Source organism: Salmo salar, chromosome 20, assembly GCF_965601325.2.
Source record: "Salmo salar chromosome 20, fSalSal1, whole genome shotgun sequence".
Lineage (NCBI taxonomy): Eukaryota > Metazoa > Chordata > Actinopteri > Salmoniformes > Salmonidae > Salmo > Salmo salar.
This window is the reverse complement of record NC_138310.1, coordinates 94,109,984-94,137,550: the sequence shown is the minus strand read 5'-3', so window position 1 is coordinate 94,137,550 and position 27,567 is coordinate 94,109,984. Positions and strand designations below refer to the sequence as shown.

Below are 27,567 nucleotides of genomic sequence, written 5' to 3'. Positions count from 1 at the left end.
GGTTAAACAAAGGAGAAATAAAATAAAAAATTCACACAGTCTCCTCTGAACAGTTGATGTTGAGATGTGTCTGTTACTTGAACTCTGTGAAGCATTTATTTGGGCTGCAATTTCTGAGGCTGGTAACTCTAATGAACTTATCCTCTGCAGCAGAGGTAACTCTGGGTCTTCCTTTTCTGTGGCGGTCCTCATGAGAGCATGTTTCATCATAGCGCTTGATGGTTTTTGTGACTGCACTTGAAGAAACGTTCAAAGTTCTTGAAATTTTTAATGTCTTAAAGTAATGATGGACTGTTGTTTCTCTTTGCTTATTGGAGCTGTTCCTGCCATAATATGGACTTGGTCTTATACCAAATAGGGCTATCTTCTGTATACCACCCCTATCTTGTCACAACACAACTGATTGATGCATTAAGAAGGAAAGAAATTCCACAATTTAACTTTTGGAATGCATTCCAGGTGACTACCTCATGAAGCTGGTTGAGAGAATGCCAAGAGTGCAAAGCTGTCGTCAAGGCAAAGGGTGGCTACTTTGAAGAACCTAAAATATAAAATATATTACTACTTTACTTTTGCTACTTTGAAAAATTACATGATTTCATATGTTATTTCATAGTTGTGATGTCATCACTATTATTCTACAATATAGAAAATATAAAAAATATAAAAATATAAAAATTATTCTACAATATAGAAAATATAAAAATAAAGAAAAACCCTTGAATAAGTAGGTGTGTCAAATGTTGACTGGTACTGTGTGTATATATATATATATCACAGTACCGAGGGCACTAGAACAGTCTGCAGCACCTGGCCTCACCCTACTAGAATCTGAAGTCAAATGTCTACTGTTTGCTGATGATCTGGTGCTTCTGTCCCCAAACCAAGGAGGGCCTACAGCAGCACCTAGATGTTCTGCACAGATTCTGACAGACCTGGGCCCTGACAGACCTGGGCCCTGACAGTAAATCTCAGTAAGACAAAAATAATGGTGTTCCAAAAAAGGTCCAGTTGCCAGGACCACAAATACAAATTCCAACTGGACATTGTTGCCCTAGAGCACACACACAAAACACTATACATACCTCGGCTTAAACATCAGCGCCACAGGTAACTTCCATAAAGCTGTGAAAGATCTGAGAGACAAGGCAAGAAGGCCCTCCTATGCCATCAAAAAAGACATCAAATTTAACATCCCCATTTAGGATCTGGCTAAAAATACTTGAAGCAGTTTTAGAACCCATTACCCTTTATGGTTGTGAGGTCTGAGGTCCGCTCACCAACCAAGAATTCACAAAATGGGACAAACACCAAGTTGAGATCCTGCATGCAGAATTCTGCAAAAACATCCTCTGTGTACAACGTAAACACCAAATAATGCAGAATTAGGACGATACCCAGTAATGATAAAAATCCTGAAAAGAACTGTTAAATTGTACATCCACCAAGAAGGAAGCGATTCCCAAACCTTCCATAACAAAGCCATCACCTACAGAGAGATGAACCTGGAGAAGAGTCCCCTAAGCAAGCTGGTCCTGGGGCTCTGTTCACAAACACAAACAGACCCCACAGAGCCCCAGGACAGCAACACAATTAGACCCAACCAAATCATGAGAAAACAAAAAGATAATTACTTGACACATTGGAAAGAATTAACAAAAAATAGAGCAAACTAGAATGCTATTTGGCCCTAAACAGAGAGTACACAGTGGCAGAATACCTGACCACTGTGACTGACCCAAAATTGGCTATGTTCGACTCAGTGAGCATAGCCTTGCTATTGAGAAAGGCCGCCGTAGGCAGACCTGGCTCTCAAGAGAAGACAGGCTATGTGCAACACTGCCCACAATATCAGGTGGAAACTGAGCTGCATTTCCTAACTTCCTGCCAAATGTTTGACTATTTTAGAGACACATATTTCCCTCAGATTATACAGACCCACAAAGAATTTCAAAACAAATCCAATTGTGATAAACTCCCATATCTACTGGGTGAAATACCACAGTGTGACATCACAGCAGCAAGATGTGTGACCTGTTGCCACAAGAAAAGGTCAACCAGTGAAGAACAAACACCATTGTAAATACAACCCATATTTATGTTCATTTATTTTCCCTTTTGTACTTTAACTCTTTGCACATCATTACATCACTGTATATAGACATAATATGATATTTGAAATGTCTTTATTCTTGTGAGAGCACAGGGGGAGGGGAGAGGGAGAACACAGGGGGAGGGGAGAGGGAGAACACAGGGGGGGGGAGAGGGAGAACACAGGGGGAGGGGAGAGGGAGAACACAGGGGGAGGGGAGAGGGAGAACACAGGGGGAGGGGCGAGGGAGAACACAGGGGGGGGGGAGAACACAGGGGGAGGGGAGGACACAGGGGGAGAGGAGAGGGAGAACACAGGGGGGGGGGTGAGCACAGGGGGAGGGGAGAGGGAGAACACAGGGGGAGGGGAGAGGGAGAACACGGGGGGGGAGCACAGGGGGAGGGGAGAGGGAGAGCACAGGGGGAGAGGAGAGGGAGAGCACAGGGGGGGGGGTGAGCACAGGGGGAGGGGAGAGGGAGAACACAGGGGGAGGGGAGAGGGAGAACACGGGGGGGAGCACAGGGGGAGGGGAGAGGGAGAGCACAGGGGGGGTGAGCACAGGGGGAGGGGAGAGGGAGAACACAGGGGGAGAGAAGAGGGAGAGCACAGGGGGGGGGTGAGCACAGGGGGAGGGGAGAGGGAGAACACAGGGGGAGGGGAGAGGGAGAACACAGGGGGAGGGGAGAGGGAGAACACAGGGGGAGGGGAGAGGGAGGACACAGGGGGAGGGGAGAGGGAGAACACAGGGGGAGGGGAGAGGGAGAACACAGGGGGAGGGGAGAGGGAGAACACAGGGGAGGGGAGGGGGGAGGAAGGGAGAGAGAGAGGCTTCCCCTGGTAATGCCTGTGTTAAAGGGAAGGACATCAAAGCTTTGTGATTGATGAAAAGCTCTAAAAATACAATTTATTATTCATGTATTATTATTATGTGTGTGTGTGTGTGTGTGTGTGTGTGTGTGTGTGTGTGTGTGTGTGTGTGAGGTTTTACATCATTAGACTTGAATTTGTGTATTATTCCCTAAATAGTACACTTCTTTACACCAGGTCACCCTATTCCCTATAAAGTACACTTATTTTGACCAGAGCGCCCTATTCCCTATATAGTGCACTACTTTTGACCAGGGCACCCTATTCCCTATATAGTGCACTACTTTTGACCAGGGCACCCTATTCCCTATATAGTGCAGGGGCTCTGTTCAAAAGTAGTGCACTATGTATGGAATTAATTGGGTGTAATTTGAGACAGGCTGTTTCCCCAGGACCCAGTGCTGTCTCTCTCTCTGCCTCTCTCTCTCTGCCTCTCTCTCTGCCTCTCTCTCTGCCTCTCTCTCTGCCTCCCAGTGCTATCTCTCTGCCTCCCTGCCTCTCTCTCTGCCTCCCTCCCTCCCAGTGCTGTCTCTCTGCCTCCCTCCCTCCCAGTGCTGTCTCTCTGCCTCCCTGCCTCTCTCTCTCTGCCTCCCTGCCTCTCTCTCTCTGCCTCCCTGCCTCTCTCTCTCTGCCTGCCTCCCTCCCAGTGCTATCTCTCTGCCTCCCTGCCTCTCTCTCTCTCTGCCTCCCTGCCTCTCTCTCTCTGCCTCCCTGCCTCTCTCTCTCTGCCTGCCTGCCTCCCAGTGCTGTCTCTCTGCCTACCTCCCTGCCTCTCTCTCTCTGCCTCCCTGCCTCTCTCTCTCTGCCTCCCTGCCTCTCTCTCTGCCTCCCTGCCTCTCTCTCTGCCTGCCTGCCTCCCAGTGCTGTCTCTCTGCCTACCTCCCTGCCTCTCTCTCTGCCTGCCTGCCTCCCAGTGCTATCTTTCTGCCTCCCTGCCTCTCTCTCTGCCTCCCTGCCTCTCTCTCTGCCTCCCTGCCTCTCTCTCTCTGCCTCCCTGCCTCTCTCTCTCTGCCTCCCTGCTTCTTTCTGCCTCCTGCCTCTCTCTCTCTGCCTCCCTGCCTCTCTCTCTCTGCCTCCCTGCCTCTCTCTCTCTGCCTCCCTGCCTCTCTCTCTCTGCCCATGGCCCATGCTGCCTACGGAATCCAGACATTAAAACGGAATTCAACAATATTAAAAATTGTTTTGAACTTAATAGGAAATCAACTAAAATGTATTGAATGTATTAGAAAATGTATTAATTTGCCCAAGATTATCATAAGACATGAACAAAATTCCTCAGTGATTCATATTTCCCTTAAAGTTTCTAAACAGGCATTGGCATAGGAATGCCCGTCTGTGTGCGCGCGCGTTTGTCTAACACGTTGTGTAGCCGTTAGCGACGATGCTAATGCCGCGACAACCGTCTTTTTGTAAATGGAAAGGCTTTCCCAAAAACCTTCTAAATTAAATGTTAACTACAAAGTAGCCCATGTCTACCTGGCAGAATGATATCAGGATTATTTGCCTCAATCCAGTGGCCATTAGTTTTGCCAAACTCTGCAATCACATGAGCACCACAGAAACAGAGCTAACTGGACAACGCTAGCTGGTGCACAGAAACAGAGCTAACTGGACAACGCTAGCTGGTGCACAGAAACAGAGCTAACTGGACAACGCTAGCTGGTGCACAGAAACAGAGCTAACTGGACAACGCTAGCTGGTGCACAGAAACAGAGCTAACTGGACAACGCTGAGCTGGTGCACAGAAACAGAGCTAACTGAACAACGCTAGCTGGTGCACAGAAACAGAGCTAACTGGACAACGCTGAGCTGGTGCACAGAAACAGAGCTAACTGGACAACGCTAGCTGGTGCACAGAAACAGAGCTAACTGGACAACGCTAGCTGGTGCACAGAAACAGAGCTAACTGGACAACGCTAGCTGGTGCACAGAAACAGAGCTAACTGGACAACGCTAGCTGGTGCACAGAAACAGAGCTAACTGGACAACGCTAGCTGGTGCACAGAAACAGAGCTAACTGGACAACGCTAGCTGGTGCACAGAAACAGAGCTAACTGGACAACGCTAGCTGGTGCACAGAAACAGAGCTAACTGGACAACGCTAGCTGGTGCACAGAAACAGAGCTAACTGGACAACGCTAGCTGGTGCACAGAAACAGAGCTAACTGGACAACGCTAGCTGGTGCACAGAAACAGAGCTAACTGGACAACGCTAGCTGGTGCACAGAAACAGAGCTAACTGGACAACGCTAGCTGGTGCACAGAAACAGAGCTAACTGGACAACGCTAGCTGGTGCACAGAAACAGAGCTAACTGGACAACGCTAGCTGGTGCACAGAAACAGAGCTAACTGGACAACGCTAGCTGGTGCACAGTATAATTAAAGGGTAACGACTCCCAACAATCTAAACTTAGATTTTTCCCAGACCTCAAATGTGGTCTTGTTTTTCTATAAAAACCTGACAAAAACAAGGATATGGAAACCTGGAAAAAACAAAAAACATAATTTGGGGATATTTTTTTTTACAGAAGCAGGCAAAAAAAGATGTGATATTATAGGGTCCTACACCACCTACCTACCCCAAGTCTTCCATTTTAGTGTGTTTGTGTGTTTTTGTGAATGGACAATCTTGCAGTTAAAAGTCACTGATAAATGAATAGGCCTTGGTAAGTCATTGACCAGGGTCTGAGAATGATCTCAGATTCTCTAGCAGGTTGGAATCCCTGGGTTTTAAACCAGAGCTCTGTGAACAACTAGATGGTAAAAGTTGTAGTTTGTTGCGAAATCTCATCTGTCGGTTTGTGACAGGGTCTCCACTAGGGCCATATTGAAGTCTCTCATCTGTCGGTTTAAAGCATGGTTAGTGACAGGGTCTCCACTAGGGCCATATTGAAGTCTCTCATCTGTCGGTTTAAAGCATGGTTAGTGACAGGGTCTCCACTAGGGCCATATTGAAGTCTCTCGTCTGTCGGTTTAAAGCATGGTTAGTGACAGGGTCTCCACTAGGGCCATATTGAAGTCTCTCGTCTGTCGGTTTAAAGCATGGTTAGTGACAGGGTCTCCACTAGGGCCATATTGAAGTCTCTCATCTGTCGGTTTAAAGCATGGTTAGTGACAGGGTCTCCACTAGGGCCATATTGAAGTCTCTCATCTGTCGGTTTAAAGCATGGTTAGTGACAGGGTCTCCACTAGGGCCATATTGAAGTCTCTCGTCTGTCGGTTTAAAGCATGGTTAGTGACAGGGTCTCCACTAGGGCCATATTGAAGTCTCTCATCTGTCGGTTTAAAGCATGGTTAGTGACAGGGTCTCCACTAGGGCCATATTGAAGTCTCTCATCTGTCGGTTTAAAGCATGGTTAGTGACAGGGTCTCCACTAGGGCCATATTGAAGTCTCTCATCTGTCGGTTTAAAGCATGGTTAGTGACAGGGTCTCCACTAGGGCCATATTGAAGTCTCTCATCTGTCGGTTTAAAGCATGGTTAGTGACAGGGTCTCCACTAGGGCCATATTGAAGTCTCTCATCTGTCGGTTTAAAGCATGGTTAGTGACAGGGTCTCCACTAGGGCCATATTGAAGTCTCTCATCTGTCGGTTTAAAGCATGGTTAGTGACAGGGTCTCCACTAGGGCCATATTGAAGTCTCTCATCTGTCGGTTTAAAGCATGGTTAGTGACAGGGTCTCCACTAGGGCCATATTGAAGTCTCTCATCTGTCGGTTTAAAGCATGGTTAGTGACAGGGTCTCCACTAGGGCCATATTGAAGTCTCTCATCTGTCGGTTTAAAGCATGGTTAGTGACAGGGTCTCCACTAGGGCCATATTGAAGTCTCTCATCTGTCGGTTTAAAGCATGGTTAGTGACAGGGTCTCCACTAGGGCCATATTGAAGTCTCTCATCTGTCGGTTTAAAGCATGGTTAGTGACAGGGTCTCCACTAGGGCCATATTGAAGTCTCTCGTAACTCCATTTCCGGATCCCAGTACTTCGCTGTCTCCGTCGCTGTCTGTAAAGACCACAGCAACTCAAGATTTAACAAGTACAGTGAAGTTGTCTTTTCTTGCAAGGTCTAAGGTAGATATGTATAGGGGTAAGGTGACTATATACAGGGTCAGTACCAGTACCATATTAACAATGTACAGGGATACTGGAGTGATGGAGGTAGATATGTATAGGGGACAGGGATACTGGAGTGATGGAGGTAGATATGTATAGGGGACAGGGATACTGGAGTGATGGAGGTAGATATGTATAGGGGGAAGGGGACAGGGATACTGGAGTGATGGAGGTAGATATGTATAGGGGGAAGGGGACAGGGATACTGGAGTGATGGAGGTAGATATGTATAGGGGAAAGGGATACTGGAGTGATGGAGGTAGATATGTATAGGGGACAGGGATACTGGAGTGATGGAGGTAGATATGTATAGGGGGAAGGGGACAGGGATACTGGAGTGATGGAGGTAGATATGTATAGGGGGAAGGGGACAGGGATACTGGAGTGATGGAGGTAGATATGTATAGGGGGAAGGAGACAGGGATACTGGAGTGATGGAGGTAGATATGTATAGGGGGAAGGGGACAGGGATACTGGAGTGATGGAGGTAGATATGTATAGGGGGAAGGGGACAGGGATACTGGAGTGATGGAGGTAGATATGTATAGGGGGAAGGGGACAGGGATACTGGAGTGATGGAGGTAGATATGTATAGGGGGAAGGAGACAGGGATACTGGAGTGATGGAGGTAGATATGTATAGGGGGAAGGAGACAGGGATACTGGAGTGATGGAGGTAGATATGTATAGGGGACAGGGATACTGGAGTGATGGAGGTAGATATGTATAGGAGACAGGGATACTGGAGTGATGGAGGTAGATATGTATAGGGGGAAGGGGACAGGGATACTGGAGTGATGGAGGTAGATATGTATAGGGGACAGGTATACTGGAGTGATGGAGGTAGATATGTATAGGGGACAGGGATACTGGAGTGATGGAGGTAGATATGTATAGGGGACAGGGATACTGGAGTGATGGAGGTAGATATGTATAGGGGGAAGGGGACAGGGATACTGGAGTGATGGAGGTAGATATGTATAGGGGACAGGGATACTGGAGTGATGGAGGTAGATATGTATAGGGGGAAGGGGACAGGGATACTGGAGTGATGGAGGTAGATGTGTATAGGGGGAAGGGATACTGGAGTGATGGAGGTAGATATGTATAGGGGACAGGGATAATGGAGTGATGGAGGTAGATATGTATAGGGGACAGGGATACTGGAGTGATGGAGGTAGATATGTATAGGGGGAAGGGGACAGGGATACTGGAGTGATGGAGGTAGATGTGTATAGGGGGAAGGGATACTGGAGTGATGGAGGTAGATATGTATAGGGGACAGGGATAATGGAGTGATGGAGGTAGATATGTATAGGGGACAGGGATACTGGAGTGATGGAGGTAGATATGTATAGGGGGAAGGGGACAGGGATACTGGAGTGATGGAGGTAGATATGTATAGGGGACAGGGATACTGGAGTGATGGAGGTAGATATGTATAGGGGGAAGGGGACAGGGATACTGGAGTGATGGAGGTAGATGTGTATAGGGGGAAGGGATACTGGAGTGATGGAGGTAGATATGTATAGGGGACAGGGATAATGGAGTGATGGAGGTAGATATGTATAGGGGACAGGGATACTGGAGTGATGGAGGTAGATATGTATAGGGGGAAGGGGACAGGGATACTGGAGTGATGGAGGTAGATATGTATAGGGGGAAGGGGACAGGGATACTGGAGTGATGGAGGTAGATATGTATAGGGGACAGGGATACTGGAGTGATGGAGGTAGATATGTATAGGGGGAAGGGGACAGGGATACTGGAGTGATGGAGGTAGATGTGTATAGGGGGAAGGGATACTGGAGTGATGGAGGTAGATATGTATAGGGGACAGGGATAATGGAGTGATGGAGGTAGATATGTATAGGGGACAGGGATACTGGAGTGATGGAGGTAGATATGTATAGGGGGAAGGGGACAGGGATACTGGAGTGATGGAGGTAGATATGTATAGGGGACAGGGATACTGGAGTGATGGAGGTAGATATGTATAGGGGGAAGGGGACAGGGATACTGGAGTGATGGAGGTAGATGTGTATAGGGGGAAGGGATACTGGAGTGATGGAGGTAGATATGTATAGGGGACAGGGATACTGGAGTGATGGAGGTAGATATGTATAGGGGACAGGGATACTGGAGTGATGGAGGTAGATATGTATAGGGGACAGGGATACTGGAGTGATGGAGGTAGATATGTATAGGGGACAGGGATACTGGAGTGATGGAGGTAGATATGTATAGGGGGAAGGGGACAGGGATACTGGAGTGATGGAGGTAGATATGTATTGGGGGAAGGAGACAGGGATACTGGAGTGATGGAGGTAGATATGTATAGGGGGACAGGGATACTGGAGTGATGGAGGTAGATATGTATAGGGGTAAGGGGACAGGGATACTGGCGTGATGGAGGTAGATATGTATAGGGGGAAGGAGACAGGGATACTGGAGTGATGGAGGTAGATATGTATAGGGGGAAGGAGACAGGGATACTGGAGTGATGGAGGTAGATATGTATAGGGGACAGGGATACTGGAGTGATGGAGGTAGATATGTATAGGGGGACAGGGATACTGGAGTGATGGAGGTAGTTATGTATAGGGGAAGGGGACAGGGATACTGGAGTGATGGAGGTAGATATGTATAGGGAGAAGGGGACAGGGATACTGGAGTGATGGAGGTAGATATGTATAGGGGGAAGGGGACAGGGATACTGGAGTGATGGAGGTAGATATGTATAGGGGGAAGGAGACAGGGATACTGGAGTGATGGAGGTAGATATGTATAGGGGGAAGGGGACAGGGATACTGGAGTGATGGAGGTAGATATGTATAGGGGGAAGGGGACAGGGATACTGGAGTGATGGAGGTAGATATGTATAGGGGACAGGGATACTGGAGTGATGGAGGTAGATATGTATAGGGGACAGGGATACTGGAGTGATGGAGGTAGATATGTATAGGGGGAAGGAGACAGGGATACTGGAGTGATGGAGGTAGATATGTATGGGGGAAGGAGACAGGGATACTGGAGTGATGGAGGTAGATATGTATAGGGGGAAGGGGACAGGGATACTGGAGTGATGGAGGTAGATATGTATAGGGGGAAGGGGACAGTGATACTGGAGTGATGGAGGTAGATATGTATAGGGGGAAGGGGACAGGGATATTGGAGTGATGGAGGTAGATATGTATAGGGGGAAGGGGACAGGGATACTGGAGTGATGGAGGTAGATATGTATAAGGGACAGGGATACTGGAGTGATGGAGGTAGATATGTATAGGGGGAAGGGGACAGGGATACTGGAGTGATGGAGGTAGATATGTATAGGGGGAAGGGGACAGGGATAATGGAGTGATGGAGGTAGATATGTATAGGGGACAGGGATACTGGAGTGATGGAGGTAGATATGTATAGGGGGAAGGAGACAGGGATACTGGAGTGATGGAGGTAGATATGTATAAGGGACAGGGATACTGGAGTGATGGAGGTAGATATGTATAGGGGACAGGGATACTGGAGTGATGGAGGTAGATATGTATAGGGGACAGGGATACTGGAGTGATGGAGGTAGATATGTATAGGGGACAGGGATACTGGAGTGATGGAGGTAGATATGTATAGGGGGAAGGGGCCAGGGATACTGGAGTGATGGAGGTAGATATGTATAGGGGACAGGGATACTGGAGTGATGGAGGTAGATATGTATAGGGGGAAGGGGACAGGGATACTGGAGTGATGGAGGTAGATATGTATAGGGGACAGGGATACTGGAGTGATGGAGGTAGATATGTATAGGGGACAGGGATACTGGAGTGATGGAGGTAGATATGTATAGGGGGAAGGAGACAGGGATACTGGAGTGATGAAGGTAGATATGTATAGGGGGAAGGGGACAGGGATACTGGAGTGATGGAGGTAGATATGTATAGGGGACAGGGATACTGGAGTGATGGAGGTAGATATGTATAGGGGGAAGGGGACAGGGATACTGGAGTGATGGAGGTAGATATGTATAGGGGGAAGGGGACAGGGATACTGGAGTGATGGAGGTAGATATGTATAGGGGACAGGGATACTGGAGTGATGGAGGTAGATATGTATAGGGGTAAGGTGACAGGGATACTGGAGTGATGGAGGTAGATATGTATAGGGGGAAGGGGACAGGGATACTGGAGTGATGGAGGTAGATATGTATAGGGGACAGGGATACTGGAGTGATGGAGGTAGATATGTATAGGGGGAAGGGGACAGGGATACTGGAGTGATGGAGGTAGATATGTATAGGGGGAAGGGGACAGGGATACTGGAGTGATGGAGGTAGATATGTATAGGGAACAGGGATACTGGAGTGATGGAGGTAGATATGTATAGGGGACAGGGATACTGGAGTGATGGAGGTAGATATGTATAGGGGTAAGGTGACAGGGATACTGGAGTGATGGAGGTAGATATGTATAGGGGACAGGGATACTGGAGGGATGGAGGTAGATATGTATAGGGGACAGGGATACTGGAGTGATGGAGGTAGATATGTATAGGGGGAAGGGGACAGGGATACTGGAGTGATGGAGGTAGATATGTATAGGGGGAAGGGGACAGGGATACTGGAGTGATGGAGGTAGATATGTATAGGGGGAAGGGGACAGGGATACTGGAGTGATGGAGGTAGATATGTATAGGGGTAAGGTGACAGGGATACTGGAGTGATGGAGGTAGATATGTATAGGGGGAAGGAGACAGGGATACTGGAGTGATGGAGGTAGATATGTATAGGGGACAGGGATACTGGAGTGATGGAGGTAGATATGTATAGGGGGAAGGGGACAGGGATATGGAGTGATGGAGGTAGATATGTATAGGGGGAAGGGGACAGGGATACTGGAGTGATGGAGGTAGATATGTATAGGGGGAAGGGATTGCCTCCGTGGTTGTTTTTTTCTCCCCCTCCCCCCTCCCCCCTCCCCCTCTCCCTCCCCCTCCCCCTCCCCCTCCCCCTCTCCCTCCCCCTCTCCTTCTCTCCCTCTCCCTCTCCATCTCCCCCTCCCCCTCTCCATCTCTCTCCCCTTCTCCCTCCCCCTCTCCTTCTCTCCCTCTCCCTCTCCATCTCTCTCCTACTCTATCCCTCTCCCTCCCCCTCTATCCCCACCCCTCCCCCTCTCCCTCCCCCTCTTCTTCTCTCTCTTTTTTTGTTGCTGTTAGTAGTCGTCTCTCCCCCCCCTCCCTGTGACCCTTCTCAAGGGGCCCACTCTTGTCTGAGCTGGGATGGAGCTTTTCTGCTCTGCTCGCTTTGTGGTGTGTGTGGTGTGTGTGTGTGTGGTGTGTGTGTGTGTGTGTGTGTGTGTGTGTGTGTGTGTGTGGTGTGTGTGTGTGTGTGTGTGTGTGTGTGTGTGTGTGTGTGTGTGTGTGTGTGTGTGTGAAGGCTGGGGGTGGGTTGGTGCGTGGGGGGATTTGGCAACTCCTTTGATCAGTAAAACATAAACAAGAGGGGGCTTTGTGTGGTGGGGAGAAGTGTTGAGTCAGGATAGAAAGGTCTCTCTCTCTCTCTGCTCTCTCACTCCCCTCTCTCTGTCTCTTTCCCCCCTCTCTCTCTGTCTCTTTCCCCCCTCTCTCTCTGTCTCTCTCTCTCTCTGTCTCTCTCCTCTCTCTCTCTCTCTCTCTCTCTCTCTCTCTCTCTCTCTCTGCTCTCTCACTCCCCTCTCTCTCTCTCTCGTCTCTCTCTCCCCTTTCTCTCTCTGCTCTGTCTCGCTCCCCTCCCTCTCTCTCTCTGTCTCTCTCCCCCCTCTCTCTCTCTGTCTCTCTGGGCTCTGGACTTGCTGCTGGGATAGAGAACAGAGCAGAGTAGACAGACAGACAGACAGACAGACAGACAGACAGGCTGAGAGCAGGTTGGCAACTTGGGATCAAATTAACACCCAATCAATGGGGATAGGAATGGCGTGTCATCATTTTATACACAGCACAAAATGATGAACCACAACAGGAATATAATCATAGGGTTCTTTAACGTTTGTTTTTACATTTAAGCGGTTGAGTTTTTCACCTAGTTGTTTCTCTGCTATGTGGATTGGAATAATGACATCACTGTTGTGATTATAATGACATCACTGTTGTGATTATAATGACATCACTGTTGTGATATATATATATGTAGTATGTTAGAGCCTTGCAAATCCCAGTCTCCATGGAGGGCTCATTAGCATAAAGAAAGGAGTTTTTTTTAATAGAGAGAGAGAGACAGAGGGGAGCGAGAGAGAGAGAGTCAGAGAGAGAAAGTCAGAGACAGAGACAGACAGAGAGAGAATAGCAGCAGGGTATTGGGTCGTAGCTCAGACTGAGCCTTTGTCCAGCAGGTGAAGGCTTTGTAAATGTGGCGCCAGATTGTTAAAGGGCCTGAAGAGGTTGTTTACATCCCAAATGGCACCCTATTCCCTACATAGTGGACTACTACTCTATGTGCCCGAAAATAGTGCACTATGTAGGGAATAGGGTGCCGTTTGGGATTTAAATGCTGTCACTGTGATGTCCAGGCCGCTTCCAGGAACACAAACCCCCTGCGCCAAGGCATAGGACTGACCCTCCCTCCATCTAATCCCTCCCTCCATCTATCCCTCCCTCATCAGCTCCTCCCTCTATCCCTCCCTCTACATTTACATTTTAGTCATTTAGCAGAAGCTCTTATCCAGAGCGACTTACAGTAGTGAATGCATACATTTCATACATTTTTTTTTATCTGTGCTGGACCCCCGTGGGAAACGAACCCACAACCCTGGTGTTGCAAACACCATGCTCTACCAACTGAGCTACAGGGAAGGCTCTATCCCTCCCTCATCAGCGCCTCCCTCTATCCCTCCTCCCTCTATCCCTCCCTCCCTCCCTCCCTCTATCCCTCCCTCATCAGCCCCTCCCTCTATCCCTCCCTCATCAGCTTCTCCCTCTATCCCTCCCTCATCAGCCCCTCCCTCTATCCCTCCTCCCTCTATCCCTCCCTCCCTCCCTCCCTCTATCCCTCCCTCATCAGTCCCTCCCTCTATCCCTCCCTCATCAGCTTCTCCCTCTATCCCTCCCTCATCAGCCCCTCCCTCTATCCCTCCCTCATCAGTCCCTCCCTCTATCCCTCCCTCATCAGCCCCTCCCTCTATCCCTCCCTCATCAGCCCCTCCCTCTATCCCTCCCTCATCAGCCCCTCCCTCTATCCCTCCCTCATCAGCCCCTCCCTCTATCCCTCCCTCATCAGCCCCTCCCTCTATCCCTCCCTCCCTCTATCCCTCCCTCATCAGCTTCTCCCTCTATCCCTCCCTCATCAGCCCCTCCCTCTATCACTCCCTCATCAGCCCCTCCCTCTATCCCTCCCTCATCAGCTCCTCCCTCTATCCCTCCCTCTATCCCTCCTCCCTCTATCCCTCCCTCATCAGCTCCTCCCTCTCTCCCTCCCTCATCAGCCCCTCCCTCCTCCCTCTATCCCTCCCTCATCAGCCCCTCCCTCTATCCCTCCCTCATCAGCTCCTCCCTCTATCCCTCCCTCCCTCTATCCCTCCCTCATCAGCCCCTCCCTCCCTCCCTCCCTCCCTCCCTCCCTCCCTCCCTCCCTCCCTCCCTCCCTCCCTCCCTCCCTCCCTCTATCCCTCCTTCATCAGCTCCTCCCTCTATCCCTCCCTCCCTCTATCCCTCCCTCATCAGCCCCTCCCTCTATCCCTCCCTCATCAGCCCCTCCCTCTATCCCTCCCTCTATCCCTCTATCCCTCCCTCATCAGCTCCTCCCTCTATCCCTCCCTCCCTCTATCCCTCCCTCATCAGCCCCTCCCTCTATCCCTCCCTCCCTCCCTCCCTCCCTCCCTCCCTCCCTCCCTCCCTCCCTCCCTCCCTCCCTCCCCTCCCTCCCTCCCTCCCTCCCTCCCTCCCTCTATCCCTCCTTCATCAGCTCCTCCCTCTATCCCTCCCTCCCTCCCTCTATCCATCCCTCCATCCCTGAGGTCAGGGCTCTGTGCAGGCCAGTCATGTTCTTCCACACTGATCTCGACAAACCATTTCTGTATGGACCTCGCTTTGTGCACGGGGGGCATTGTCATGCTGAAACAGGAAAGGGTCTTCCCCAAACTGTTGTCACAAAGTTGGAAGCACAGAATCATCTAGAATGTCATTGTATGCTGTAGCGTTAAGATTTCCCTTCACTGGAACTAAGGGGCCCAAACCATGAAAAACAGCCCCAGGCCATCACTCCTTCTCCACCAAACTTTACAGTTGGCGCTATGCATTTGGGCAGGTAGCGTTTTGCTGGCATCCGCCAAACCCAGATTCATCCATCGGACCGGCAGATGGTGAAGCGTGATTCATCACTCCAGAGAACACATTTCTGCTGCTTCAGAGTCAAATGGCGGTGAGCTTTACACCACTCCAGCCGACGCTTGGCATTGCGCATGGTGATCTTAGGCTTGTGTGCGGCTGCTTGACCATGGAAACCCATTTCATGAAGCTCTCGACGAACAGTTCTTGTGCTGAAGTTGCTTCCAGAGGCAGTTTGGAACTCGGTAGTGAGTGTTGCAACCAAGGACAGACGATTTTAACGCGGTTCAGCACTCAGCGGTCCAGTTCTGTGAGCTTGTGTGCCCTACCACTTGGCGGCTGAGCCGTTGTTGCTCCAAGACGTTTCCACTTCACAATAACAGCCCTTACAGTTGACCCGGGGGCAGCTCTAGCAGGGCAGAAATTTGACAAACTGACTTGTTGGAAAGGTGACATCCTATGACGGTGCCACGTTAAAAGTCACTGATCTCTTCAGTAAGGGCCATTCTACTGCCAATGTTTGTCTATGGAGATCGCATGGCTGTGTGCTCGATTTTATACACCTGTCGGCAACGGGTGTGGCTGAAATAGCCGAATCCACTAATTTAAATGGATATCCACATACTGCTGTATCTATAGTGTATCTGTTTGGGCTCCTTGCGGTCAATTCTCAGTCTACTGACCATCCGCTCAAGCAAAAATCAACCTGCAGCTCAATCACGTTGATGATCCCTGATCTATAGACACAGCCCTGTGTGTGTGTGTGTGTGTGTGTGTGTGTGTGTGTGTGTGTGTGTGTGTGTGTGTGTGTGTGTGTGTGTGTGTGTGTGTGTGTGTGTGTGTGTGTGTGTGTGTGTGTATTTATGTGTGTGTGTGTGTGTGTGTGTGTCTGTGTGTGTGTGTGTGTGTGTGTGTGTGTGTGTGTGTGTGTGTGTGTGTGTGTGTGTGTGTGTGTATTTATGTGTGTGTGTGTGTATTTATGTGTGTGTGTGTGTGTGTGTGTGTGTGTGTATTTATGTGTGTGTGTGTGTGTGTGTGTGTGTGTGTGTGTGTGTGTGTGTGTGTGTCTCTATACACAAGGCCCTGTGAGAACAGACCAGAGGCTTTCCATCTGAATCAGGCAACAAGTACCAACAAAGCTGTAATTATCAATGGCTTCACATCACTGAGAGACAATGTGGCAACCCCAGTCAGTCAGTCCTCTAGCCTCTAGCTAAACCAGCCCAGAATAGATGGGAGCAACAATGTGGCAACCCCAGTCAGTCAGTCCTCTAGCCTCTAGCTAAACCAGCCCAGAATAGATGGGAGCAACAATGTGGCAACCCCAGTCAGTCAGTCCTCTAGCCTCTAGCTAAACCAGCCCAGAATAGATGGGAGCAACAATGTGGCAACCCCAGTCAGTCAGTCCTCTAGCCTCTAGCTAAACCAGCCCAGAATAGATGGGAGCAACAATGTGGCAACCCCAGTCAGTCAGTCCTCTAGCCTCTAGCTAAACCAGCCCAGAATAGATGGGAGCAACAATGTGGCAACCCCAGTCAGTCAGTCCTCTAGCCTCTAGCTAAACCAGCCCAGAATAGATGGGAGCAACATTGTGGTAATTTACAAAAGTTATTTTGGAACCAATCATGTCCTCTAGAATGAAAAGTAGTTTTACTGGATGTTACAGTTGTAATGTTACAGGGACATGATCTGTTACATTATCTGTTAAAGGGACATTATCTGTTACAGGGACATTATCTGTTACATTATCTGTTACAGGGACATTATCTGTTACATTATCTGTTACAGGGACATGATCTGTTACATTATCTGTTACAGGGACATTATCTGTTACATTATCTGTTACTGGGACATTACTTGTTTCAGGGATATTATCTGTTACATTATCTGTTACATTATCTGTTACATTATCTGTTACAGGGACATTATCTGTTACATTATCTGTTACATTATCTGTTACAGGGACATTATCTGTTACAGGGACATTATCTGTTACAGGGACATTATCTGTTACAGGGACATTATCTATGACAGGGACATTATCTGTTACATGATCTATGACAGGGACATTACCTGTTACAGGCTGAAGGTGTTGAGTTGTGTTGCTCTTCCTGTCATTGTATAAACTAACAACTCAGCACGGAGCCTCAGACCCTACAGCTCTGTTTAAATCTGAGTCCCAAATTCCTTATATAGTGCACTACTTTAGACCAGATTCCTATGAGCCCTGGTCAAACATAGTGCACTAAGTAGGGAACAGGATGCCATTTGGGACTCAGACTAGGTTTTGTAACCTAGTAACAGAGGTGTAAATGTTCTGTAAACCTCCTTTGTGTAAACCTCCTGCTCTGTACAGTATAAACACTACATGGGATGGGTCATAACCTCCAGGTATCTATAAACACTACATGGGATGGGTCATAACCTCTAGGTATCTATAAACACTACATGGGATGGGTCATAACCTCCAGGTATCTATAAACACTACATGGGATGGGTCATAACCTCTAGGTATCTATAAACACTACATGGGATGGGTCATAACCTCTAGGTATCTATAAACACTACATGGGATGGGTCATAACCTCCAGGTATCTATAAACACTACATGGGATGGGTCATAACCTCTAGGTATCTATAAACACTACATGGGATGGGTCATAACCTCTAGGTATCTATAAACACTACACGGGATGTTTGCGGGCGTCTGCCACAGCCTCATAGGCTTCCATTATCTGGTCCCGACCTGGATTAAACTGGAACCTTTCCAGATGTTTGTTGTTACTGTAAATGACTCCTCATAAACGACTCCTCATAAGTGACTCGTCTTAAGTGACTCGTCTTAAGTGACTCCTCATAAATGACTCCTCATAAGTGACTCATCTTAAGTGACTCCTCATAAATGACTCCTCATAAGTGACTCCTCTTAAGTGACTCGTCTTAAGTGACTCCTCATCAATGACTCCTCATAAGTGACTCCTCATAAGTGACTCCTCTTAAGTGACTCCTCTTAAGTGACTCCTCTTAAGTGACTCCTCATAAGTGACTCCTCATAAGTGACTCTCTTAAGTGACTCCTCTTAAGTGACTCCTCTTAAGTGACTCCTCATAAGTGACTCCTCATAAGTGACTCCTCTTAAGTGACTCCTCTTAAGTGACTCCTCTTAAGTGACCCCCTCTTAAGTGACCCCCTCAGTACCCCTTAAGTGACTCCTCATAAGTGACTCCTCTTAAGTGACTCCTCTTAAGTGACTCCTCATAAGTGACTCCTCATAAGTGACTCCTCTTAAGTGACTCCTCATAAGTGACTCCTCATAAGTGACTCCTCTTAAGTGACTCCTCATAAGTGACTCCTCATAAGTGACTCCTCTTAAGTGACTCCTCATAAGTGACTCCTCATAAGTGACTCCTCATAAGTGACTCCTCTTAAGTGACTCCTCTTAAGTGACTCCTCATAAGTGACTCCTTATAAGTGACTCATCTTAAGTGACTCCTCATAAATGACTCCTCATAAGTGACTCCTCTTAAGTGACTCGTCTTAAGTGGACTCCTCATCAATGACTCCTCATAAGTGACTCATCTTAAGTGACTCCTCATAAATGACTCCTCATAAGTGACTCCTCTTAAGTGACTCGTCTTAAGTGACTCCTCATCAATGACTCCTCATAAGTGACTCCTCATAAGTGACTCCTCTTAAGTGACTCCTCTTAAGTGACTCCTCTTAAGTGACTCCTCATAAGTGACTCCTCATAAGTGACTCCTCTTAAGTGACTCCTCTTAAGTGACTCCTCTTAAGTGACTCCTCATAAGTGACTCCTCATAAGTGACTCCTCTTAAGTGACTCCTCTTAAGTGACTCCTCTTAAGTGACCCCTCTTAAGTGACCCCTCTTAAGTGACTCCTCATAAGTGACTCCTCTTAAGTGACTCCTCTTAAGTGACTCCTCATAAGTGACTCCTCATAAGTGACTCCTCTTAAGTGACTCCTCATAAGTGACTCCTCATAAGTGACTCCTCTTAAGTGACTCCTCATAAGTGACTCCTCATAAGTGACTCCTCTTAAGTGACTCCTCATAAGTGACTCCTCATAAGTGACTCCTCATAAGTGACTCCTCTTAAGTGACTCCTCTTAAGTGACTCCTCATAAGTGACTCCTTATAAGTGACTCCTCATAAGTGACTCCTCATAAGTGACTCGTCTTAAGTGACTCGTCTTAAGTGACTCCTCATCAATGACTCCTCATCAGTGACTCCTCATAAGTGACTCCTCTTAAGTGACTCCTCTTAAGTGACTCCTCATCAATGACTCCTCATAAGTGACTCCTCTTAAGTGACTCCTCATCAATGACTCCTCTTAAGTGACTCCTCATAAGTGACTCCTCATAAGTGACTCCTCATAAATGACTCCTCATAAGTGACTCCTCTTAAGTGACTCCTCTTAAGTGACTCCTCATACCAATTACAGTTCAGTTCTAGATTTAGCACAAATTCCATGAAACTGACAGTAGAATTCTTTGAAGACAAGGGAAGTTCATAATCAAACGAGCTCATTTCGTTCAGTGATGAACTCTTCTCTTCTCCTCTCTGTGCAGCCATCTGGACCAGTCGACCACCTGGCAGGACCCTCGTAAGGCCCTCCTACAGATGAACCAGGCCCCTCCCACCAGCCCTGTACCAGTCCAGCAGCAGAACATCATGAGCCCCGCTAGTGGTCAGTACACGCTCAGACTCACACACTCGGACACACATTCACACACTCGGACACACACTCACACACTCGGACACAGACGCTCAGACTCACACACACAGACTCACAGTCGGACACAGACTCACACGGCAGCCCTGTACCAGCCCAGCATCATGAGTCCCACTAGTGGTCGGTGAATTCACAGACCTCTGAGTTAAACTAAACGCAAAACAAGCTTGTTTTAATGGATCAGATCTCAGACCACCTGAAGGGTAAGTTTCCATCTCTGGAATGGGGTGGGGTGTTGATGGTACATTAGACCTGAAGGGTAAGTTTCCATCTCTGGAATGGGGTGGGGTGTTGATGGTACATTAGACCTGAAGGGTAAGTTTCCATCTCTGGAATGGGGTGGGGTGGGGTGTTGATGGTACATTAGGCCTGAAGGGTAAGTTTCCATCTCTGGAATGGGATGGGGTGTTGATGGTACATTAGGCCTGAAGGGTAAGTTTCCATCTCTGGAATGGGGTGGGGTGTTGATGGTACATTAGACCTGAAGGGTAAGTTTCCATCTCTGGAATGGGGTGGGGTGGGGTGTTGATGGTACATTAGGCCTGAAGGGTAAGTTTCCATCTCTGGAATGGGATGGGGTGTTGATGGTACATTAGACCTGAAGGGTAAGTTTCCATCTCTGGAATGGGGTGGGGTGTTGATGGTACATTAGACCTGAAGGGTAAGTTTCCATCTCTGGAATGGGGTGGGGTGGGGTGTTGATGGTACATTCGACCTGAAGGGTAAGTTTCCATCTCTGGAATGGGGTGTTGATGGGGTGTTGATGGTACATTAGACCTGAAGGGTAAGTTTCCATCTCTGGAATGGGGTGGGGTGGGGTGTTGATGGTACATTAGACCTGAAGGGTAAGTTTCCATCTCTGGAATGGGATGGGGTGTTGATGGTACATTAGACCTGAAGGGTAAGTTTCCATCTCTGGAATGGGATGGGGTGTTGATGGTACATTAGACCTGAAGGGTAAGTTTCCATCTCTGGAATGGGGTGGGGTGTTGATGGTACATTAGACCTGAAGGGTAAGTTTCCATCTCTGGAATGGGATGGGGTGTTGATGGTACATTAGACCTGAAGGGTAAGTTTCCATCTCTGGAATGGGGTGTTGATGGGGTGTTGATGGTACATTAGACCTGAAGGGTAAGTTTCCATCTCTGGAAAGGGGTGGGTGGGGGGTTGATGGTACATTAGACCTGAAGGGTAAGTTTCCATCTCTGGAATGGGGTGGGGTGTTGATGGTACATTAGACCTGAAGGGTAAGTTTCCATCTCTGGAATGGGGTGTTGATGGTACATTAGACCTGAAGGGTAAGTTTCCCTCTCTGGAATGGGATGGGGTGTTGATGGTACATTAGACCTGAAGGGTAAGTTTCCATCTCTGGAATGGGGTGTTGATGGGGTGTTGATGGTACATTAGACCTGAAGGGTAAGTTTCCATCTCTGGGATGGGGTGTTGATGGTACATTAGACCTGAAGGGTAAGTTTCCATCTCTGGAATGGGGTGTTGATGGTACATTAGACCTGAAGGGTAAGTTTCCATCTCTGGGATGGGGTGTTGATGGTACATTAGACCTGAAGGGTAAGTTTCCATCTCTGGAATGGGATGGGGTGTTGATGGTACATTAGACCTGAAGGGTAAGTTTCCATCTCTGGAATGGGATGGGGTATTGATGGTACATTAGACCTGAAGGGTAAGTTTCCATCTCTGGAAAGGGGTGGGTGGGGGGTTGATGGTACATTAGACCTGAAGGGTAAGTTTCCATCTCTGGAATGGGGTGGGGTGTTGATGGTACATTAGACCTGAAGGGTAAGTTTCCATCTCTGGAATGGGGTGTTGATGGTACATTAGACCTGAAGGGTAAGTTTCCCTCTCTGGAATGGGATGGGGTGTTGATGGTACATTAGACCTGAAGGGTAAGTTTCCATCTCTGGAATGGGGTGTTGATGGGGTGTTGATGGTACATTAGACCTGAAGGGTAAGTTTCCATCTCTGGAATGGGGTGTTGATGGGGTGTTGATGGTACATTAGACCTGAAGGGTAAGTTTCCATCTCTGGAATGGGGTGGGGTGTTGATGGTACATTAGACCTGAAGGGTAAGTTTCCATCTCTGGAATGGGGTGGGGTGTTGATGGTACATTCGACCTGAAGGGTAAGTTTCCATCTCTGGAATGGGGTGGGGTGGGGTGTTGATGGTACATTAGACCTGAAGGGTAAGTTTCCATCTCTGGGATGGGGTGGGGTGTTGATGGTACATTCGACCTGAAGGGTAAGTTTCCATCTCTGGAATGGGGTGGGGTGGGGTGTTGATGGTACATTAGACCTGAAGGGTAAGTTTCCATCTCTGGGATGGGGTGGATGGGGTGTTGATGGTACATTAGACATGAAGGGTAAGTTTCCATCTCTGGGATGGGGTGTTGATGGTACATTCGACCTGAAGGTGCTACTTTGTTCAATAACTATGGGTGTGGAGTCTTACACTCTTAGAAAAAAACGACTATCTAGAACCTTAGTGGGTTCTTCAGCTGTCCCCGTAGAAGAACCCTTTGAATAACCTTTTTTGGTTCCAAGTAGAACCCTTTAGGGTTCCATGTAGAACCCTTTCTATAGAGGGTTCTACAGAGGGTTCTACATGGAACCCTTTTGGAACCTTTTTTCCCTAAGAGTGTACCAAATCCCATGGTTGATGGGGAACCATGAGCTATTGTCATTTATTTTAACCTACTAGATAAAAAAACAAACATTATTTAACTAGGCAAGTCAGTTAAGAACAAATTCTTATTTTCAGTGACGGCCTACCGGGGAACAGTGGGTTAAACTGCCTTGTTCAGGGGCAGAACGACAGATTTTTACCTTGTCAGCTCAGGGATTCGATCTTGCAACCTTTCGGTTACTAGTCGAACGCTCTAACCACTAGGCTACCTGCCTCCTCTAACCTAGGCTACCTGCCTCCTCTAACCACTAGGCTACCTGCCTCCTCTAACCACGAGGCTACCTGCCTCCTCTAACCACTAGGCTACCTGCCTCCTCTAACCACTAGGCTACCTGCCTCCTCTAACCACTAGGCTACCTGCCTCCTCTAACCACTAGGCTACCTGCCTCCTCTAACCACTGGGCTACCGTCCTCTAACCACTAGGCTACCTGCCTCCTCTAACCACTAGGCTACCTGCCTCCTCTAACCACTAGGCTACCTGCCTCTAACCACTAGGCTACCTTCTCTAACCACTAGGCTACCTGTCTCCTCTAACCACTAGGCTACCTGCCTCCTCTAACCACAAGTCTACCTGCCTCCTCTAACCACTAGGCTACCTGCCTCCTCTAACCACTAGGCTACCTGCCTCCTCTAACCACTGGGCTACCTGCCTCCTCTAACCACTGGGCTACCTGCCTCCTCAACCACTAGGCTACCTGCCTCCTCTAACCACTAGGCTACCTGCCTCCTCTAACCACTGGGCTACCTGCCTCCTCAACCACTAGGCTACCTGCCTCCTCTAACCACTAGGCTACCTGCCTCCTCTAACCACTAGGCTACCTGCCTCCTCTAACCACTAGGCTACCTGCCTCCTCTAACCACTAGGCTACCTGCCTCCTCTAACCACTAGGCTACCTGCCTCCTCTAACCACTGGGCTACCTCCTCTAACCACTAGGCTACCTGCCTCCTCTAACCACTAGGCTACCTGCCTCCTCTAACCACTAGGCTACCTGCCTCCTCTAACCACTAGGCTAACTGCCTCCTCTAACCACTAGGCTACCTGCCTCCTCTAACCACTAGGCTACCTGCCTCCTCTAACCACTAGGCTACCTGCCTCCTCTAACCACGAGGCTACCTGCCTCCTCTAACCACTAGGCTACCTGCCTCCTCTAACCACTAGGCTACCTGCCTCCTCTAACCACTAGGCTACCTGCCTCCTCTAACCACTAGGCTACCTGCCTCCTCTAACCACTAGGCTACCTGCCTCCTCTAACCACTAGGCTACCTGCTTCCTCTAACCACTGGGCTACCTCCTCTAACCACTAGGCTACCTGCCTCCTCTAACCACTAGGCTACCTGCCTCTAACCACTAGGCTACCCCTCCTCTAACCACTAGGCTACCTGTCTCCTCTAACCACTAGGCTACCTGCCTCCTCTAACCACTAGGCTACCTGCCTCCTCTAACCACTGGGCTACCTGCCTCCTCTAACCACTGGGCTACCTGCTCCTCTAACCACTAGGCTACCTGCCTCCTCTAACCACTAGGCTACCTGCCTCCTCTAACCACTAGGCTACCTGCCTCTCTAACCACTAGGCTACCTGCCTCCTCTAACCACTAGGCTACCTGCCTCCTCTAACCACTAGGCTACCTGCCTCCTCTAACCACTAGGCTACCTGCCTCCTCTAACCACTAGGCTACCTGCCTCCTCTAACCACTAGACTACCTGCCTCCTCTAACCACTAGGCTTCCTGCCTCCTCTAACCACTAGGCTACCTGCCTCCTCTAACCACTAGGCTACCTGCCTCCTCTAACCACTAGGCTACCTGCCTCCTCTAACCACTAGGCTTCCTGCCTCCTCTAACCACTAGGCTACCTGCCTCCTCTAACCACTAGGCTACCTGCCCTCTAACCACTAGGCTACCTGCTCTAACCACTAGGCTAACTAACCTAACCACTAGGCTACCTGCTCTAACCACTAGGCTACCTCCTCTAACCACTAGGCTACCTCCTCTAACCACTAGGCTACCTGCCTCGTCTAACCACTAGGCTACCTGCCTCCTCTAACCACTAGGCTACCTGCCTCCTCTAACCACTAGGCTACCTGACTCCTCTAACGACTAGGCTACCTGCCTCCTCTAACCACTAGGCTACCTGCCTCCTCTAACCACTAGGCTACCTGCCTCCTCTAACCACTAGGCTACCTGCCTCCTCTAACCACTAGGCTACCTGCCTCCTCTAACCACTAGGCTACCTGCCTCCTCTAACCACTAGGCTACCTGCCTCCTCTAACCACTAGGCTACCTGCCTCTCTAACCACTAGGCTACCTGCCTCCTCTAACCACTAGGCTACCTGCCTCCTCTAACCACTAGGCTACCTGCCTCCTCTAACCACTAGGCTACCTGCCTCCTCTAACCACTAGGCTACCTGCCTCCTCTAACCACTAGACTACCTGCCTCCTCTAACCACTAGACTACCTGCCTCCTCTAACCACTAGGCTACCTGCCTCCTCTAACCACTAGGCTACCTGCCTCCTCTAACCACTAGGCTACCTGCCTCCTCAACCACTAGGCTTCCTGCCTCCTCTAACCACTAGGCTACCTGCCTCCTCTAACCACTAGGCTACCTGCCTCTAACCACTAGGCTACCTGCTCTAACCACTAGGCTAACTAACCTAACCACTAGGCTACCTGCTCTAACCACTAGGCTACCTCCTCTAACCACTAGGCTACCTCCTCTAACCACTAGGCTACCTGCCTCCTCTAACCACTAGGCTACCTGCCTCCTCTAACCACTAGGCTACCTGCCTCCTCTAACCACTAGGCTACCTGCCTCCTCTAACCACTAGGCTACCCGCCTCCTCTAACCACTAGGCTACCTGCCTCCTCTAACCACTAGGCTACCTGCCTCCTCTAACCACTAGGCTACCTGCCTCCTCTAACCACTAGGCTACCTGCCTCCTCTAACCACTAGGCTACCTGCCTCCTCTAACCACTAGGCTACCTGCCTCCTCTAACCACTAGGCTACCTGCCTCCTCTAACCACTAGGCTACCTGCCTCCTCTAACCACTAGGCTACCTGCCTCCTCTAACCACTAGGCTACCTGCCTCCTCTAACCACTAGACTACCTGCCTCCTCTAACCACTAGGCTACCTGCCCTCTAACCACTAGGCTACCTGCCTCCTCTAACCACTAGGCTACCTGCCTCCTCTAACCACTAGGCTACCGCCTCCTCTAACCACTAGGCTACCTGCCTCCTCAACCACTAGGCTACCTGCCTCCTCTAACCACTAGACTACCTGCCTCCTCTAACCACTAGGCTACCTGCCTCCTCTAACCACTAGGCTACCTGGCTCCTCTAACCACTAGGCTACCTGCTCTAACCACTAGGCTGCCTGCCTCCTCTAACCACTAGGCTACCTGCCTCCTCTAACCACTAGGCTACCTGCCTCCTCTAACCACTAGGCTACCTGCCTCCTCTAACCACTAGGCTACCTGCCTCCTCTAACCACTAGGCTACCTGCCTCCTCTAACCACTAGGCTACCCGCCTCCTCTAACCACTAGGCTACCCGCCTCCTCTAACCACTAGACTACCCGCCTCCTCTAACCACTAGGCTACCCCTGCTCTAACCACTAGGCTACCTGCCTCCTCTAACCACTAGACTACCTGCCTTCTCTAACCACTAGGCTACCTGCCTCCTCTAACCACTAGGCTACCTGCCTCCTCTAACCACTAGACTACCTGCCTCCTCTAACCACTAGGCTACCTGCCTCCTCTAACCACTAGGCTACCTGCCTCCTCTAACCACCAGGCTACCTGCCTCCTCTAACCACTAGACTACCTGCCTCCTCTAACCACTGGGCTACCTGCCTCCTCTAACCACTAGGCTACCTGCCTCCTCTAACCACTAGGCTACCTGCCTCCTCTAACCACTAGACTACCTGCCTCCTCTAACCACTAGACTGCCTGCCTCCTCTAACCACTAGGCTACCTGCCTCCTCTAACCACTAGGCTACCTGCCTCCTCTAACCACTAGGCTACCAGCCTCCTCTAACCACTAGACTACCTGCCTCCTCTAACCACTGGGCTACCTGCCTCCTCTAACCACTAGGCTACCTGCCTCCTCTAACCACTAGGCTACCTGCTCTAACCACTAGGCTACCTGCCTCCTCTAACCACTAGGCTACCTGCCTCCTCTAACCACTAGGCTACCTGCTCTAACCACTAGGCTACCTGCCTCCTCTAACCACTAGGCTACCTGCCTCCTCTAACCACTAGGCTACCTGCCTCCTCTAACCACTAGGCTCTACCTGCCTCCTCTAACCACTAGGCTACCTGCTCTAACCACTAGGCTACCTGCCTCCTCTAACCACTAGGCTACCTGCCTCCTCTAACCACTAGGCTACCTGCTGCCCCAAGATAAAGAATAATGTTCAGCATATTAGGCCGTATTGTTTAATCAACTCAGAATGCCGGCCAATAATTGTCCCACTCTCATTATACTGTCATTAGTCATGGTGCAGAAGAAACAAACGTTCAGCCTAAAACCCCCAAAGAACAAGCGACGCAGAGGCACGGTGGGGAGGAAAAACTCTCCAGAAAGCAGTAGCTACGCAGATGGTATTGGAGCGTGAGGTCTGATTCCCACAGGCTCAGAGACCGTTTCTATGTACAGGCCGTCAGACAGCTGAACACTTGAACTGGACTGACCACCTGCACTGATTCTCACAGGCACTCACACTCGCACACACACACACTCGCACTCGCACCCGCACA

At 49.3% G+C, this 27,567-nt stretch overlaps 1 protein-coding gene across 1 annotated transcript in view; it reads left to right on the top strand.

The window, feature by feature from the left end:
* The window catches only part of LOC106595041 (transcriptional coactivator YAP1), a 129,269-nt gene that overhangs the window by 51,166 nt on the left and 50,536 nt on the right, over positions 1-27,567 (top strand). Inside the window, exon 3 of the mRNA XM_045704163.2 lies at positions 19,945-20,063. Within this exon, the coding sequence (XP_045560119.1) occupies positions 19,945-20,063 (119 nt within the window). The remainder of the gene's footprint in view (positions 1-19,944; positions 20,064-27,567) is intronic.